Source organism: Cherax quadricarinatus, unplaced genomic scaffold (genome assembly GCF_038502225.1).
Source record: "Cherax quadricarinatus isolate ZL_2023a unplaced genomic scaffold, ASM3850222v1 Contig267, whole genome shotgun sequence".
Taxonomy (NCBI): Eukaryota; Metazoa; Arthropoda; class Malacostraca; order Decapoda; family Parastacidae; genus Cherax; species Cherax quadricarinatus.
The window spans coordinates 1-18,075 of NW_027195293.1; the positions used below are offsets into that span (position 1 = coordinate 1).

Below are 18,075 nucleotides of genomic sequence, written 5' to 3' on the forward strand. Positions count from 1 at the left end.
TTCTATCAAACAAGACCAAGAAAACGAGAATACAACCATAAATGCTATACGAAAATAGACCACAAAGTCGGCATTTTAATTAAAAAAATGGTCGGAGTTTGTTTTTTTCATTATGCACTGCATGATGCAGGATTTTTTTTATAAGGTGCACACTGACCACACAGACCCATTCTCTCACATGTGGGCCTACCAGCTTTCTCCTGCTTGATTTGAAGCCGCTAGAATTTATGAGTATATATTAACCCTTTGACTGTCGCAGCCGTATATATACGTCTTACGAGGTACCGTGTTTGACGTATTTACCTGGAGTAAACTCTCTCCAGGTAAACTCCAGGTAAATACGTCAAACACGGTACCTCGTAAGACGTATATATACGGCTGCGACAGTCAAAGGGTTAATGCCCGTCATCTGCAGTCTCTGAAGTGACGTGGAAAGTGAAGCTTGGAAAATACTTATTCAATTATAGTGCATTTTCAAGGAATTCATTACTGCAGATTCTGAATGCACTCGGGAAAAAGCCTATAATTACACCACGTTTAGTTTTGGTGTCGTGGTGAGAGTAAGTGGAGAAGATCGTGTTGGTTCGTAAGTTTTCGATACTTTAAAACAGTTTTTGGTCAGATTTTTCCAATAATGGAGTCAAATCTGAATGGGGATTAGTCACTAGTGGCGTTCCACAAGGATCAGTTTTAGGCCCTCTCTTGTTCATAATTTACATTAATGACCTTGATGAAGGGATTACTAGTGACATGAGTAAGTTTGCTGATGATACAAAGATAGGCCGTATAATTCACTCTGAGGAGGATATCAATGAACTCCAGGACGATTTGGACAAATTAATGTCTTGGTCTGAAAAAATGGCAGATGAAGTTTAATGTGGATAAGTGTAAGGTACTAGTCCTTGGTAACGAAAATAACTAAGTTATAATCTGGGTGAAGTAGAGCTTGATCATACAGAATGTGAAAAATTTGGGAGTCATGGTAAGCAGAAATCTAAAGCCAAGACAGCAGTGCCTTAGTGTGCGCAACAACGCCAACAGATTACTTGGGCTTATCTCAAGAAGTATAAGTAACAGAAGTGATACTTAATGGAGCACATCAATATGTCAATATCGACGTTACTTTTTACAGAATGAAATTATTAATGCCAAACAGACAAAATATCGATGAGCAATCATGCAATATAATCTTTTATATTATTATAATCAAGGGGGAAGCGCTAAACCCGGAGGATTATACAGCGCCTGGGGGGGGGGATGTGGAAGGCATTCAGGCTTAATTCAGGGAACTGGAGCACAGATCCAATTCCCTAAATCAAGAGCCCCTCACCAACATCAAGGAACCTTCCTTGAGGGGATAATCTTTTATAGTACCCAAAAAAAAATAGTGAAGATGCCTTGACATGTTTTGGGACAATTTTTGCATTTTACACCCATGGTATACAAATTATTATTATAATCAAGGGGGAAGCGCTAAACCCGGAGGATTATACAGCGCCTGGGGGGGGGGGATGTGGAAGGCATTCAGGCTTAATTCAGGGAACTGGAGCACAGATCCAATTCCCTAAATCAAGAGCCCCTCACCAACATCAAGGAACCTTCCCTGAGGGGCATGGTATACAAAAATGGTAAGGATTTTTATCAAAAGGTAAACATAATGTTATAGAACAATGTTCCATGAATAAATCCTGTAAAATTTATAAAGATCGGTTCAATATAAAAAGGCCCTAAAATCTGGAATTCATTACCTGTAAATATAAAAGAAACACTACCTGTTTATAAATTCAAGTCTCTTCTCAAAGATCACTTACTCACTCAAAACCAAATAAATACTGAATAACTGAACCTTATAAATTGTATATCTTAAATGTTTCTCACAATTATATCACATAAATGTTAAACCTAAAACCCAATCTAACTTTATTATTTTTTAAATACACTACCTAACAGAATACTCCATTCTACTGAATTTACAACAATGCATGCAACCATATGACCTGTCTTTGTAATACTCACTTGTGCTTTATAGTAATCAGTTTACATTAATGTTTTTCACTGATTTAATCATTGCTTAGTTAATCTTAAGTTAATTTTAAGCCAGCCCGTAATGCTATGCATAGTATAAGTGGCTTTGGCATGCTGCTCTTATCTGTATTTTTTTTTTGTACCTCTGTAAGTGTGCTCAAATTATAAATAAATAAATAAATAAATAAAAATAAATAATAAGGGAGGAGCTCCCCTAAAATTGCAGAAAATGGACTTTCCAGAAAAATGTAATAAATACATTGAGGCTTAGCTTATGGTGGGTAAAAATATTCCATGTGCCTTCTTATGTTTATTAGGAGTAGAAGTGAGCATATATAACATATTTCTGAAGTTCCATGCAGATCCCTCCATCCTGAAGTCCTTTCAGATTGGCCAATCATGACGGTCCATACACATCAAACTGGAAAGAAGGAAATACACACTAAACATCGTATTGCCAATGATTATGTACATAGATGTGTAAATATACATATATATACAATAATGATAAACATACACATACAATTAAACAACAAATTCACATTAATTATTTACCTTTGACGAAGAGTAGGCATGGACATGGATCATCTAATGGCCTCCAGCTTCATAGGAGGTGTCCACCACCGTCTTCCTCTTCTTGCTTCTTGGAGTTTGGAGTCTCTGCATATATCTGTCCATATCCTTCAGACGTTTTTGGTTCAATGAGGAACGCCCATATCCAAGTTGTATGTCCAGACAACTTCTTTCGTATCCTACATTGTACTCTGCTATCGCGTGGCTGACGGAGAAATCAACTTGCCACTTATTTCTATACAGGGCTTTGTTGCAGTACGCCCATATTCTTTGGTGAAGGCTTTCATTTGGGTTTTGTGTTCGTCCCTGTATGCATCGTTCCATCATGTCATCTCGGGTGAGGTCCTTGTAGATTTCATGCACCTTGTTGAAGTCGTCGGGTTGTAGCTGAAACTTCACTTTCATGGTTGAGTGGGATGGTGGTGGTAGGTTGTCTGCCAATGCCTTCTGGTAAAAACACCATGAAGCAGAACCAGGTGGACAAAGGTGATGCTCTGGGTTGTCGTCAGTGGAGGAACAGTGAAAGAAGCTTGCAAGTATTCCATTCCTCATAGTTTCAACATCAGTTCCACGACTGTCCCTTAGGTTCTTCTGAAAATACTGAGCAAGCTTGTCAATCATGAAATCTGTCAACATTGCTTTCCTCTTCACGTGATACTCCTTTCTATTTTTTCCGGTTCTAAGTTGTTTTTCCGTGTAGTGCAATTTTACCAAGCTTGTCAACCTATTTTTCAGCCGCTTTGCATAATGGTTGATGCACTCTTCTTTTGTAACTTGTAAACCTTGGTATGGACCAGCACCATCATTGAGTTCAGTAATTCCTTTGTAGGTTGCACTATCACCATCAGACACTATGGTCTTGTACCTCAACTTCTGCTTCAGTGATCTTTGCCAAATGATGAGCGCTGCTTCTACCTCCATTTTTCCTGAGGAGCCGGAATAGTTTTTGTTGCATTTCCTTTCATGGTTTTCTTTAAATTTTTCATACGTTTCCACAGTAATTTTCTTCTTATTCAAACGACTTTTCATATTGACACACAAGAAACAGTATTTACACAACACTTGATAGTCAACAACAAGCTTTGTCAAGGCATCAATAGCCACACCAATGCCAAAATTAGAATGATGGCCCCTAGTATGCCAGGTGCCATCATACGTCACATCAATATCAACAACTCCACGTGCGTCTGACAAAGTGTCTTGTTTGGCATATTCCTTACGAACGATTGCCCTTGTTTCAGCTAGAATTCTGTTGCAAGACTGAATGGATACCCTGGTAATCATGCTTGTGTACCTGCTAAATGTTTCGTGAGTTATACCAGGTAGGTTACACAAGGCATTTCTACGAAGAAATGAATTGTAGCCTCCACCAGCCACCATTTCAGCATACACCATTCGACCAGTCAAAACATTCAGCTGCCTACTAATACCACGTGGCTTTTTCACTAAAACAGCCTTACACTCGGTACACGACATAGCAACAACAGTTTCTAAGTGATGCTTATAATATGTAACTTCCACCTTCCTTGATAAACACTCGGAACAGTGAACAAATGACAGAATTTCATCAAACCTATCATCTTCCATACTTATCATTTTCTTCTCGACAACAACAGGAGTTATCTTATTATACATTGACACTCGTCGTTTGGCACTTGATACACAAACACTGTCACTGGCACTCGCGTCAGCAGCTGTCGATGTGCTGGCGACAGCTGAACTAGGCACAACTGGGGTAGCCACATGTGGGGTGGCCACATCTGCAGTCATCACAGGGGTTACACTCATACGTGGTGAGGTCGTCACATATGTAACTGTGGGTGTGGTGATGACAGATGTATATATAGTCGTAGGGTTGATCAATGTGGCCACAGTGGTGATGGTGGTGGCCACAGATACGTCACTTCGTTTCCGCTTCCTCGATGTTGTAGGTTTGCGGCTTGAAGTGGCCACATCTGGTGTGGCCCCGGACGTGGTGGCCACATCTGGAGTGGCCCCAGACATGGTGGCCACATCTGGAGTGGCCCTGGACTTCCTGGCCACACTCTTCCCTTTTTCCTTGCTTTGCTCAGCACACGCCTTCACAGGAGAAGTGTTCAGAAGTTCACCAGCTGAAACTAATTCTTCCTTTTCTGAGAAGTCAGAGGGTAGTAATGGCATCGTGGCGTCACCTGCTGAGTCAGAGGGTAGTAATGGCGTCGTGGCGTCACCTGCTGAGTCAGAGTGAAGACAGTTACTGGATGACGCGTCAAACTTGTAGTTTGACTCTCACATCAACATACTGGGATATAAGGAGAAGGATTTGAGGGAAGTCACATCAATGTAATAAGTCCTACAGGTTGGCATGACTCCTGTTACGTACATGTCAAAGAATTCTGAAGATAGTTTCAGACTGAAAGCGGCAGCGGCAGCAGCGACCTCCAAGCTCCGTACTTTTCTCCAACTATCAGAGCTACCAATGCTCCTATGATGACCTAGTTACTTGCAAAACTGCACTACACAACGTAGCACCCAGAATGACCAAAGATTACCAACAGTGAAACCTACAAATCGAACATAATAGAGATCAAAGGAAGACTGCCCACAAACCGAAAGCAACACCCCGCTGCCAGCCGAACAACGTAACCCTAAACTTTGTATAACTACAACTTCTTCTTAACTACATCAATTCCTGTAGTATTATGAGGCGCAATCTAAGAGGAAACAGCACCAAGGCCAGCAAGAAAACGCCGAAAAATCAACTATTCAACAAGTGTAGTCAGGAGGATGCCGGCCCAGCAACCACCCCACTCACCACCGCTCAAGGCGACACCACAACAATAACAACAAACATGGCTGCCACCAGCCCATCCTCCCCAGATTCCAACGATCCAGATACCCTAAAGACATGCATCTCCAACTTAGTTATTGAAAATATGAATCTTCGAGAGACGCTAACAAAACAAGACACCAGGATGACAACTCGAGAACAAAATCCTCAGTCTTGAACAAAAGTTAACAACACCAGGAATGACTAACTGTGACAAGACCATCCAAACAGTCATAGATAGCCATACAGAACAAATAATATCTCTTAATACAAAGGTTGAAGAAGCAGTAAAAGAATGGAAGAACAACTTAGATAACCAGTTCAGTGACTACTTTGCTCTCCAAGAAGATAAAACTGAACAAGATAAACTATCGGACGCAGTAATAGTTAACAGTCCACTTTTTCCCAGTGATATGAACCAAACAAACAGTAAAGAAATTACTCTGCAGATCATAAAGGACCAAACAAGTGTTATTGTACCAGAGTCTGAAATAAAAGAAGCCAGGTTACTAGGATCCCATGGTAGAAATAAAGGAAGCCAGGTTACTAGGATCCCATGGTAGAAATAAAAGAAGCCAGGTTACTAGGATCCCATGGTAGAAAAAGTGTTATGCTTAGATTCCACTCACATGACAGGAAAAAAGACTTAATTATTGCATCTATTAAAGTAAAGAAAGAGGTATACATAAACGAGTGTCTTACCAAAAAACGTCAGAACCTCCTGTATAGAGTCAGAAAACTTAAGCGGGAGAATAACGACACAATACACCAATGCTTCACACGGGATGGGAAAATTCTTGTTAGGAAAACAAATGTAGGTCAACTGTACACAATCACGAACGAGAATGATCTATCACGATTTCTCAGGGATACTAATCTTACAGAGAATAACTAAACAATGTCCAACTTAAAAGTCTACGTAGCGTAGTGTATGTTTTGCTCCATTATTGTTCAAACTTCATTGTACAATCTCTTAGTAATTAAATAATCAACTTCCTTATTTTGTGATTTTACTAGTAAGCATAAGTCACCTTATGTAATTTTCTTATTTACTATTGTTTGCTTAAACATTAGCTGAATTGATACTTTCTCTGTCCATATTACTACCTCATATTTTTTTAAATACTATCAACTGATATTACTTATTAAAATTAATAATTATCATTCTTACTATAATTTCAATTTACTCTTAACATTTTTGACATTTAATAACCATTACTTGTCTAATTACCTTTACCTGTTTTATACCACATTTACTATCTTAGAGTACTCTTAATTACCTTGTACTGCCATATAACCTCTAGTATAACTACCAGTGCAATATTGAATGAAATAAACATTACTTTTTCACTTTTTTGTAATCATTATTACTTACTAAAATTTTATTAAACACCATATTTACTACCAGTCAATTTTACTTTTGTACATTAAACATTATTTTATACTTCCCATAACATTTTGTTGCCAAATTTTCAAGTTTGTATATTCAACTCCAACCTTTATATTATCCTTTGTACCTGTCTACCATCTTACTATCATATTATAACCAAGACATTACCATTATTCATTGTTCTTACCTGTCCATTTAATTTTGTTTACCACTACTTGTTTTTTTAGTCACTTTTTATTGTGTGTGCAATTAGTGTATATTCCAATTACTTTTTTGCAAGTACCAAAACTATCTTTTGCTAGCTAGTACCAACTACCTCATTTTTTATTTTACTTTTTATTGTGCAATAAACTGCTCAACTTATTTAATATTACAAATCAGATCTTACTCCTAAACCAATATTATCTTATAGTGACCACCTGTCCATTTAACTTGTTTACCATTACTTAATTGTAGTCCCTTATATATTTTTTTGTCCTTTATTTTAGCTTTATATAACTACCTTAGATCATATATTCGCAATTGTTAAACTAATCAAGGTGCTATTCTCAGGTGCTATAGTTAATAAGTTCACTATTTTGCCATTATACTCCAAAGCTCATTTATTTGATTACCACTTTATTGTTCACCACAACTTATATTAGTCCCTTTTATATTATAATTTTATATTATAATTCTAACTTTAAAGAATTACCTTTAAAGTACTACCTACTATCATATTCCCAAGCTCCATTATTTGATCATCACTTTATTTGTTCACCACAAATTATTTTAGTCCCTTTTATATTGTCTCCTTTATTTTAGCTTTAAAAAACTACCTTAGCTCATTATTTTTTACATTTGTTAAATAATTCAGGTGCTATTTTTTTTAGCTTTAGAATATTTACTTTATTTTTTACTTAATTCTAACTATAGATTCACTACAAATCTTATGATTACAAGCATTGATCCTGATACCAACCTCTTATTTAATGACTTAAATGAATCAAACAGTTACTGTAATTACTACACAGCAGAACAATCAAAGGCACTTCTCAGAGCCAACAACAACATAACTATCTTTAACTACAATATCAGATCTTTAAGCAAGCATTATGATGATCACCTAGCATTACTAAATTCCTTGCATGCCAATATGTCCATCATTACACTAACTGAAACCTGGCTAAAGCCTGATACTACAGATGTCTATGCCATTCCTGGTTACACAGCCATACACAACTGTAGGCCAGACCAACAAGGGGGTGGCACAGCCAGGGCCGAATTACCGCATAGGCAAACTAGGCATTTGCCTAGGGCCCCGCGCATTTGGGGGCCCCGCGGTCCAAGGGGTTCAGGGGCTCATCCAAGACTGCGCACATGGTGGTAATATAAATACCATTGTGCATTGTTCTTGGACTCAGTATGATTTCTGTTTAAGTAAATTGGAGATCAAGGAGGATGAATTAGTAAAATATTCGTAGCCCAAATCACTAACCTAATCTATGGTAAAAGTTCTGTATATGACTCCTTTCTGGTAACGTTTTGAATTTTTAGATGCGCAGCCAGAGGAAAGGGGGCTACAAGGGCCATATCCCCCCAAATAACAAAAAAAATAATAATTAAAAAATTAATAATAATTGATAATGAAAAATTTGTATTTGCATGATTACAGACAGTGATACATCCTCATTATGGCATCTCGTGAATGTGATGTTGGACGTTCTTATGTGAGTGGGTCACAGAAAAGAAAGGAAAAAATTCAAGAAGAACAGAAAAAGAAAGATGTATTAAGCTGCAGAAAGATCACAGACATGCTCACGAAAACAGTTTCTGATGTTACCAGTACAGTTGAATCTGCAGATACGTCAGATCATACAGGAAGCCCTCCCTCCATTATTTCTCAGCCAGCATCTACTTCTTTTGTGTCTCCTCTCAATGTCTCAATGGACATTTCATCCACAGGATTTGTCTTAAAAGATCCTGCCTCATGGCCAAATGTAATCCCAGATTCTCTACATAATGCTTTCATTGCAGAAAACTTCAGTCAAACTCTGAACATTGACTTTAGGAAATCAGCAAGGATTTATGATGATGGAAGTCGTCGTTGTTTAAAGTCATCTATGTTTTATAGGAAGCTTGCAAATTCAGAAACTGTGAAAAGATCATGGATGGTATACTCTGAAAGCTCAGGAAAAGTGTACTGTTCAGCATGCAAGCTATTTTCTACCAAAGAAAATACCTTCACACAGGGGTTCAATGACTGGAAAAATTCCAAGCGTTTCGAGGAACATGAAAACAGCACCACTCACAGGCGCTGCATTTTAGCCAGTGTATTTCGTGCACAGAAAAAAGGCTTATTGGATTCTCATTTGGAAAATCAAACTGAAAAAGAGCGCACTTATTGGAGAAAAGTTCTAGAATGAGTTGTTGCTGTTGTAAAATTCTTAGCTCTAAGAGGACTTGCTTTCCGTGGAGAAAATGAGGTTTTTGGTTCGGAAAACTGACAATTTCCTAGGGATCATAGAACTGTTAGTACAATTCGATCCATTCTTAGCAAATCATGTGTCACGCCTTGGGAATGCAGGAAGAGGTACTGTATTTTACATGTCATCTACTATATGCAATGAATTTATTGAACTGATGACTAAGAAGGTCCTCAATAACATCATAGCAGCTGTGAAAACTGCAAAATACTTTGCAATAAGTGTAGATTCAACACCAGATATTTCACATACAGATCAATTGACATTCATTGTTCGCTTTGTCGACTCCAGTGGTAAGCCTGTAGAGCGCTTTATAAAATTCATTCCTCTTTCAGGCCATGATGGAGAAACAATGATGAATGTAGTACTGGATACTCAGCTTGAACATGATCTCTCTATTATGGATTGCCGTGGCCAGAGCTACGACAATGCAAGTAACATGTCGGGTAAATATAATGGATTGCAAGCCCGTATCAAGCAAATCAACCCACTTGCTGAATATGTGCCCTGCTCAGCACATTCTCTTAATCTTGTTGGGTCATGTGCTGCGGAGTGTTGTGTCGTTGCAGTTTCATTTTTTGGACTTTTACAAGCACTCTTTAATTTTTTCTCTGCTTCAACGCATCGGTGGAGTATACTCCAGTCAACCATTCATGGAGATGTCATCAAATCATTATCAACAAGGTGGTCAGCGCACCATGATGCAACACATGCTTTAAAAGGCAGCTTTGCTGAAATACGTTCTGCTTTGATCCAAATAGCAGAGGATGAAGACCAGACAGCAACTACAAGAAGCGAAGCAGCCAGCTTAGCATCAAAATTGGAAGATTTTGAATTGGCCTTACTCTGTGTGCTTTGGGACTGTATACTGGAACGGTTAAATGCCACGAACAAGACACTTCAGAAAATTGAAATTGAAATGGCTACTTGTGCTAACCTCTATGCAGGCTTAGTGGAATTTGTAAGCTCACTTCGCAATGATGAAGCTTTTGAAATGTTTGAAGAGAAAGCTAAACTGCTGGTGAAAGACTACAGTTACCTGGCTGATCATCAGCGGTCAAGGAAGAGGAAACGCAATTTTGAAGAGCCAGACAATGAAATTGTGTTGCTACCAAGGCAGAAATGTAAGACAGCTACATACTTCGTCATTCTGGATTCACTGATTACAGAATTGGTGAAAAGAAAAGAAATCTACCAGAATCTCAATGACAAGTTTGGATTTCTGTTCAAAATTACTACTATGCCAGATGCAGAATTGAGAGAAGCTGCATTAAAGTTGCAACAACACCTTTCAGCAGATGTTCAGGACACATTTGTTGAAGAAATAGTTCATTTTTCTGGGTATATGAATCAGATTAAAGCTCCACCTGAAAAATGTGCGCCCTCAGCTGCTTTGAAACATTTAAGAAATGCAGGTATCTCAGAAACCTTCCCTAATGTTGACATAGTGTATCGCCTTTACCTAACACTTCCAGCTACTAACTGTGAAGGAGAACGTTCATTTTCTGTTTTGAAAAGAGTGAAAAACCAGCTCCGTTCAACAATGAGCCAAGACAAATTGTGTAACCTAGCCTAGTTGACCATTGAGTCTGATCTAACAAGAAATATTGATTTTCAGAATATAATTGATGATTTTGCCAATATGAAATCCAGAAAAAAGTTTATTTAAGAAGTGCCTGTGAATATAAACAATTCTTTACTTTCTTGAGTTTATATGATTTGATAGTCTTATGCATGATGCAATGATAACAATAATTGTCAGTGATTTATAAAGGGAATAATAGTGCTGTAGTGGTTATGCTGAATATAATAGGTACACGATGTCACTACTTTAATAGCCTAATCTAGTAATACTATGCTGTCTTGAGTTTATTCTCTTTAAAATGTATGATTTAACAAGATAGTTATAATGGCTGTTGGTAAATGGTTTTGGTTGTCTTGATGTACTTTCCCTATTAAATTTAATCTAAATAGCCAGAATGTATTTAATTAGACCTTAAACAGGCTCACACCGACCCCCCCCCCACCCCCAAGCTGGAAGGGGTCGCTTCGCTTACCTGTAACTCAAAGGGGCCCCGCCAATCTGAATAGCCTAGGGCCCGGAGACTTCTTAATCCGGCCCTGGGCACAGCAATATACTACTCAGACCAACTAGAATGTATCACTAATACTTGCACAAGGGATGAACATGGGGAATATATAAAAGCTAAACTCAAATCCAAATACCTACAAAAACCTCTCACAGTGATAAACATCTACAGAGTTCCACAATCAAACATTAGCCAATTTAGTCAAAACCTAGGAAGTATGATAACTGATGCATGCATGAACAAAGATCACTTGCTACTCTCAGGTGACTTCAATATAAATCTCCTGCAAGACCAGGACCCACATGTTACTGAATTCACAAACACAGTGAGTAACTGTATGTTGCTACCAACAGTAACAAAACCTACAAGAGTTACAGAGACTAGTGTTTCCCTACTTGACCACATCTGGACCAACACCATATCCCCTTTAAAATCAGGCATAATTACAGATAATACCACAGACCACTACCCTACTTTCATCATAACAACTCTTGGTAAAATACCCCAAGACACTACTAAAGTCACCTTCAGACTTCACAATGAGGCAGCCATTAATAACTTCACAACAGCAGTAACAAACATTGACTGGCACACTGAGCTAGAAATCTATACAGATATTGACGAATGTTTTAATAATTTTCTAAAAAAGACCCAATACCTTTATAACAAGCACTGCCCTAAAAAAACTAAACAGATGACAGCTGATGACAACTGAAGTGATACTCCACAACATTCACCCAACACCCATCGCCTACTATTCACCCGAAGCCACAGCCAATGGACATGGGTCAGAACAATAAAAGAAGATCCAGTAACCAGCTAAGGACTCCTAACATCAAAGGTGAGAGCAGCAATAACACGAGGAAAACTTGTGGTACTGGCAGCCAGGACACAACCCTCATCACCCACCGGCGTCACCACAACACACGACAGACAACAACAAACATGACCGCCGCTACATTCCAAGATAACTCCTTCCCAGTATTTGATGTCAAGAAGATCACCGACCCAGAAATAGCTAAACTCCTTATGATTCAGAACCAAACGATCACCAAACTAACTCGAGAAATGCAGGAACTAAAGGCTAGCAATGCAGATTACCTCAACAAGATCACTGCTCTAGAACATAAACTAGACACTCTAGAACAACAAAGCAACACCCACACCCAGTCCCTAGACACCATCAACACACTAAAAGACCAAGTCACCCTACTTACTACCAACATTACAGAGGAAAGATCAAGAGTGGACCAACAACTTGCCAATGTAATAACCAACTTCCAAGACCATAATGACCAACAGCAGCTATCTGACGCTGTTGTAGTTAACAGCAAACATCTCCCAGCCACAGTCACCCAAGAGACCTGCATGGAGACCACCCTACAGCTTATCAAGGACCACCTTCGCCTTAACATACGTAGTGATGACTTAAAGGATTGCAAACTGATGGGCTACCAAGCAGGTAAAAAAACAGTGCTGTTAAAATTCCAAACTAGCCTACAAAGAAACAACCTACTAAAAATATCTATTTCTATGAAAACTGATGTTTACGTCAATGAGTGCCTTACCAAAACAAGACAAAACCTTCTTTATCGGCTAAGAAAATTGCGCTATGCCCAAAAAATCCACCAGTGCTTTGTGAGGGATGGAAAATAGCAGTTAGGAAACAGCCCACTGGGAAGAGATACTTCATCTCCACAGAACATGACCTTAAAACATTCCTAAGTGAGGCTGGACTAACAGAATCAGAGTAAAGTGCAGATAATACCCATAGTCCACCGTTAGTGTTATATTGTCATAAATTTGTGCCCCCCTAAAATTCTAATACCCCAACTACTTTTAATTGTCATTGTTGTATTCAACGACCATTCTACCTCAGTCTTAATTGTATTTAATATCTACAGAATCTATCTCCTTTTTTACAACTTACCACATCACTGTTCCATCTTATTTTTTTATAAACTAACCATAACTTGTCTTCAATAATTCTACCTCACTTTAAAAAATACTCAATTGCCCAATTTTATTCTAAATCCCTATTATTGCCCAATTTTACTTTAAACTATATTGATCAAACTTATTGTAAACTTCTTTTATTGACCATTTTTATTCCATACTTTTTTAAACTAGTATTTTCAACTACAACTTTTATATCATCCTGTCTACCATCTTACTAGCATATTATAACCAAGTCATTGCCATTTTTATTTTTATCATTTTTTTTATTATTATTTTGCTACCTTAATTTGTGTATTTTATCCTGTCAATCTAATTATACTCTAATTCTTGTAAACAACTTATATAAGACCTTAGTGCAATTACAATTGAGAGTCTTGTGCCTTTATTATATTATTAGATTAATCACAGTTTTACTCTAGCTCATTCTAGCTCAATACATAGTCAATACCAAATTCACTATACTAGATCATAGTGCAATTACTAGTGAGAGACTAGTGCTATTTTTAATTTGTATTTTTATATTATTAGACTAATCCTAGTTGTACTATAGCTCATTCTACCTCAATACATAGTCAATACCAAATTCACTATATTAGACCATAGTGCAATTACTAGTGAGAGACTAGTGCTATTTTTAATTTGTACTTTTATATTATTAGATTAAACCTATTGTACTTTAGCTCACTCTAGCTCAAAACATAGACTCCACATAAGTCATTATTAGACCTTAGTGCAATTACAAGTGAGAGTCTTGTTCTATTTTTAATTTGTATTTTTATATTACTAGTTTATACCTAGTTGTACTTTAGTTCATTCCAGCACAACACATAGACAACATCAACTTCATTATGTGTAGTAGTGACTATACTCTACATGACCAAAATACTCTAGCTATATACTTGTCCAAACTTCCAACCACTACAGATATCAGTAGTAGAACTCAACACACAACTCAGGATATAAATAACCATAATTTAAACCTAGAAGATGATTGATCACGTTGACCCTGATCTAAACCTCCATAATCTGACACCCAATCAAAACCTATTGGAAAGTAACTGCCTTTATTACACAGCATCACAAGCCACCACTATCCTAAACAATGCTAAAAGTCTATCAGTACTTAACTACAACATCAGGTCCTTAAGCAAACACTATGATAACCTCCTAGCACTCCTTGAATCACTAAAGACACCCTTCTCCTGCATTATTCTTACTGAGACCTGGCTTAAGCAGGACACAATAGATATCTACCCTCTACCAGGATACACAGCAATTCACAACTGCAGACCAAACCAAGTTGGGGGTGGTATTGCAATCTATTACTCTAACCAATTATCTTGTCTTAGCACCACTTGCTTTAGTGATGAATATGGGGAATACATTTTTGCTAATTTTACTGTAAAAAACCTTAAGACGCCTATAACAATCGGTGCCATTTACCAGATACCTCACACAAACATCCCAAATTTCAGTGAGAAATTATTAAAGTCACTAATTACAAACAGACAAATGAATAAGCACCAACTTCTCTTAGCTGGAGACTTCAACATCAACCTTGGCTTACTAGATGATCAGCCTGTAACTGATTTCATCAACAATATGAACAACACACTTCTCATACCAACAATAACTAAACCAACCAGGCTCACTGAGACAAGTGCAACCATAATAGACCACATATGGACCAAAGGTAGTAGGTTGGTAGACAGCAACCATCCAGGGAAGTACTACCGTCCTGCCAGATGACTGTGAAACACAAACCTGTAACTGTTTTGCATGATGGTAGGATTGCTGGTTTCTTTTTCTGTCTCATAAACACGCTAGATAACAGGGATATCTTGCTACTCCTACTTACACTTTGGTCACACTTCACAGACACGCACATGCATATATATATATATATACATACATCTAGGTTTTTCTCCTTTTTCTAAATAGCTCTTGTTCCTCTTTATTTCTTCTATTGTCCATGGGGAAGTGGAAAAGAATCTTTCCTCCGTAAGCCATGCGTGTCGTATGAGGCGACTAAAATGCCGGGAGCAATGGGCTAGTAACCCCTTCTCCTGTAGACATTTACTAAAAAAGAGAAGAAAAACTTTATAAAACTGGGATGCTTAAATGTGCGTGGATGTAGTGCGGATGACAAGAAACAGATGATTGCTGATGTTATGAATGAAAAGAAGTTGGATGTCCTGGCCCTAAGCGAAACAAAGCTGAAGGGGGTAGGGGAGTTTCGGTGGGGGGAAATAAATGGGATTAAATCTGGAGTATCTGAGAGAGTTAGAGCAAAGGAAGGGGTAGCAGTAATGTTGAATGATCAATTATGGAAGGAGAAAAGAGAATATGAATGTGTAAATTCAAGAATTATGTGGATTAAAGTAAAGGTTGGATGCGAGAAGTGGGTCATAATAAGAGTGTATGCACCTGGAGAAGAGAGGAATGCAGAGGAGAGAGAGAGATTTTGGGAGATGTTAAGTGAATGTATAGGAGCCTTTGAACCAAGTGAGAGAGTAATTGTGGTAGGGGACCTGAATGCTAAAGTAGGAGAAACTTTTAGAGAGGGTGTGGTAGGTAAGTTTGGGGTGCCAGGTGTAAATGATAATGGGAGCCCTTTGATTGAACTTTGTATAGAAAGGGGTTTAGTTATAGGTAATACATATTTTAAGAAAAAGAGGATAAATAAGTATACAAGATATGATGTAGGGCGAAATGACAGTAGTTTGTTGGATTATGTATTGGTAGATAAAAGACTGTTGAGTAGACTTCAGGATGTACATGTTTATAGAGGGGCCACAGATATATCAGATCACTTTCTAGTTGTAGCTACACTGAGAGTAAAAGGTAGATGGGATACAAGGAGAATAGAAGCATCAGGGAAGAGAGAGGTGAAGGTTTATAAACTAAAAGAGGAGGCAGTTAGGGTAAGATATAAACAGCTATTGGAGGATAGATGGGCTAATGAGAGCATAGGCAATGGGGTCGAAGAGGTATGGGGTAGGTTTAAAAATGTAGTGTTAGAGTGTTCAGCAGAAGTTTGTGGTTACAGGAAAGTGGGTGCGGGAGGGAAGAGGAGCGATTGGTGGAATGATGATGTGAAGAGAGTAGTAAGGGAGAAAAAGTTAGCATATGAGAAGTTTTTACAAAGTAGAAGTGATGCAAGGAGGGAAGAGTATATGGAGAAAAAGAGAGAGGTTAAGAGAGTGGTGAAGCAATGTAAAAAGAGAGCAAATGAGAGAGTGGGTGAGATGTTATCAACAAATTTTGTTGAAAATAAGAAAAAGTTTTGGAGTGAGATTAACAAGTTAAGAAAGCCTAGAGAACAAATGGATTTGTCAGTTAAAAATAGGAGAGGAGAGTTATTAAATGGAGAGTTAGAGGTATTGGGAAGATGGAGGGAATATTTTGAGGAATTGTTAAATGTTGATGAAGATAGGGAAGCTGTGATTTCGTGTATAGGGCAAGGAGGAACAACATCTTGTAGGAGTGAGGAAGAGCCAGTTGTGAGTGTGGGGGAAGTTCGTGAGGCAGTAGGTAAAATGAAAGGGGGTAAGGCAGCCGGGATTGATGGGATAAAGATAGAAATGTTAAAAGCAGGTGGGGATATAGTTTTGGAGTGGTTGGTGCAATTATTTAATAAATGTATGGAAGAGGGTAAGGTACCTAGGGATTGGCAGAGAGCACGCATAGTTCCTTTGTATAAAGGCAAAGGGGATAAAAGAGAGTGCAAAAATTATAGGGGGATAAGTCTGTTGAGTATACCTGGCAAAGTGTATGGTAGAGTTATTATTGAAAGAATTAAGAGTAAGATGGAGAATAGGATAGCAGATGAACAAGGAGGCTTCAGGAAAGGTAGGGGGTGTGTGGACCAGGTGTTTACAGTGAAACATAAGTGAACAGTATTTAGATAAGGCTAAAGAGGTCTTTGTGGCATTTATGGATTTGGAAAAGGCATATGACAGGGTGGATAGGGGGGCAATGTGGTAGATGTTGCAGGTGTATGGTGTAGGAGGTAGGTTACTGAAAGCAGTGAAGGGTTTTTATGAGGATAGTGAGGCTCAAGTTAGAGTATGTAGGAAAGAGGGAAATTATTTCCCAGTAAAAGTAGGCCTTAGACAAGGATGTGTGATGTCACCGTGGTTGTTTAATATATTTATAGATGGGGTTGTAAGAGAAGTAAATGCGAGGGTCTTGGCAAGAGGCGTGGAGTTAAAAGATAAAGAATCACACAAAGTGGGAGATGTCACAGTTGCTCTTTGCTGATGACACTGTGCTCTTGGGAGATTCTGAAGAGAAGTTGCAGAGATTGGTGGATGAATTTGGTAGGGTGTGCAAAAGAAGAAAATTGAAAGTGAATACAGGAAAGAGTAAGGTTATGAGGATAACAAAAAGATTAGGTGATGAAAGATTGGATATCAGATTGGAGGGAGAGAGTATGGAGGTGAATGTATTCAGATATTTGGGAGTGGACGTGTCAGCGGATGGGTCTATGAAAGATGAGGTGAATCATAGAATTGATGAGGGGAAAAGGGTGAGTGGTGCACTTAGGAGTCTGTGGAGACAAAGAACTTTGTCCATGGAGGCAAAGAGGGGAATGTATGAGAGTATAGTTTTACCAACGCTCTTATATGGGTGTGAAGCATGGGTGATGAATGTTGCAGCGAGGAGAAGGCTGGAGGCAGTGGAGATGTCATGTCTGAGAGCAATGTGTGGTGTGAATATAATGCAGAGAATTCGTAGTTTGGAAGTTAGGAGGAGGTGCGG

The 18,075-nt window shown here is 38.3% G+C and overlaps 1 protein-coding gene across 1 annotated transcript; it reads right to left on the minus strand.

The window, feature by feature from the left end:
• Positions 1-2,322: 2,322 nt before the first annotated feature.
• LOC128695026 (uncharacterized) lies at positions 2,323-10,024 on the minus strand. The gene is made up of 2 exons (XM_070080268.1): positions 2,581-10,024; positions 2,323-2,446 (listed from the first exon to the last, which is right to left on the minus strand). Exon 1 carries the CDS (start codon positions 4,756-4,758, stop codon positions 2,614-2,616), a length of 2,145 nt encoding a protein of 714 aa, XP_069936369.1. The 5' UTR covers positions 4,759-10,024; the 3' UTR covers positions 2,323-2,446; positions 2,581-2,613.
• Between the last annotated feature and the right edge of the window lie 8,051 nt (positions 10,025-18,075).

Coding starts and splice junctions, on each gene's coding strand:
- LOC128695026 (XM_070080268.1), bottom strand. CDS start 4,758: ATGCCATTACTACCCTCTGACTTCTCAGAAAAGGAAGAATTAGTTTCA.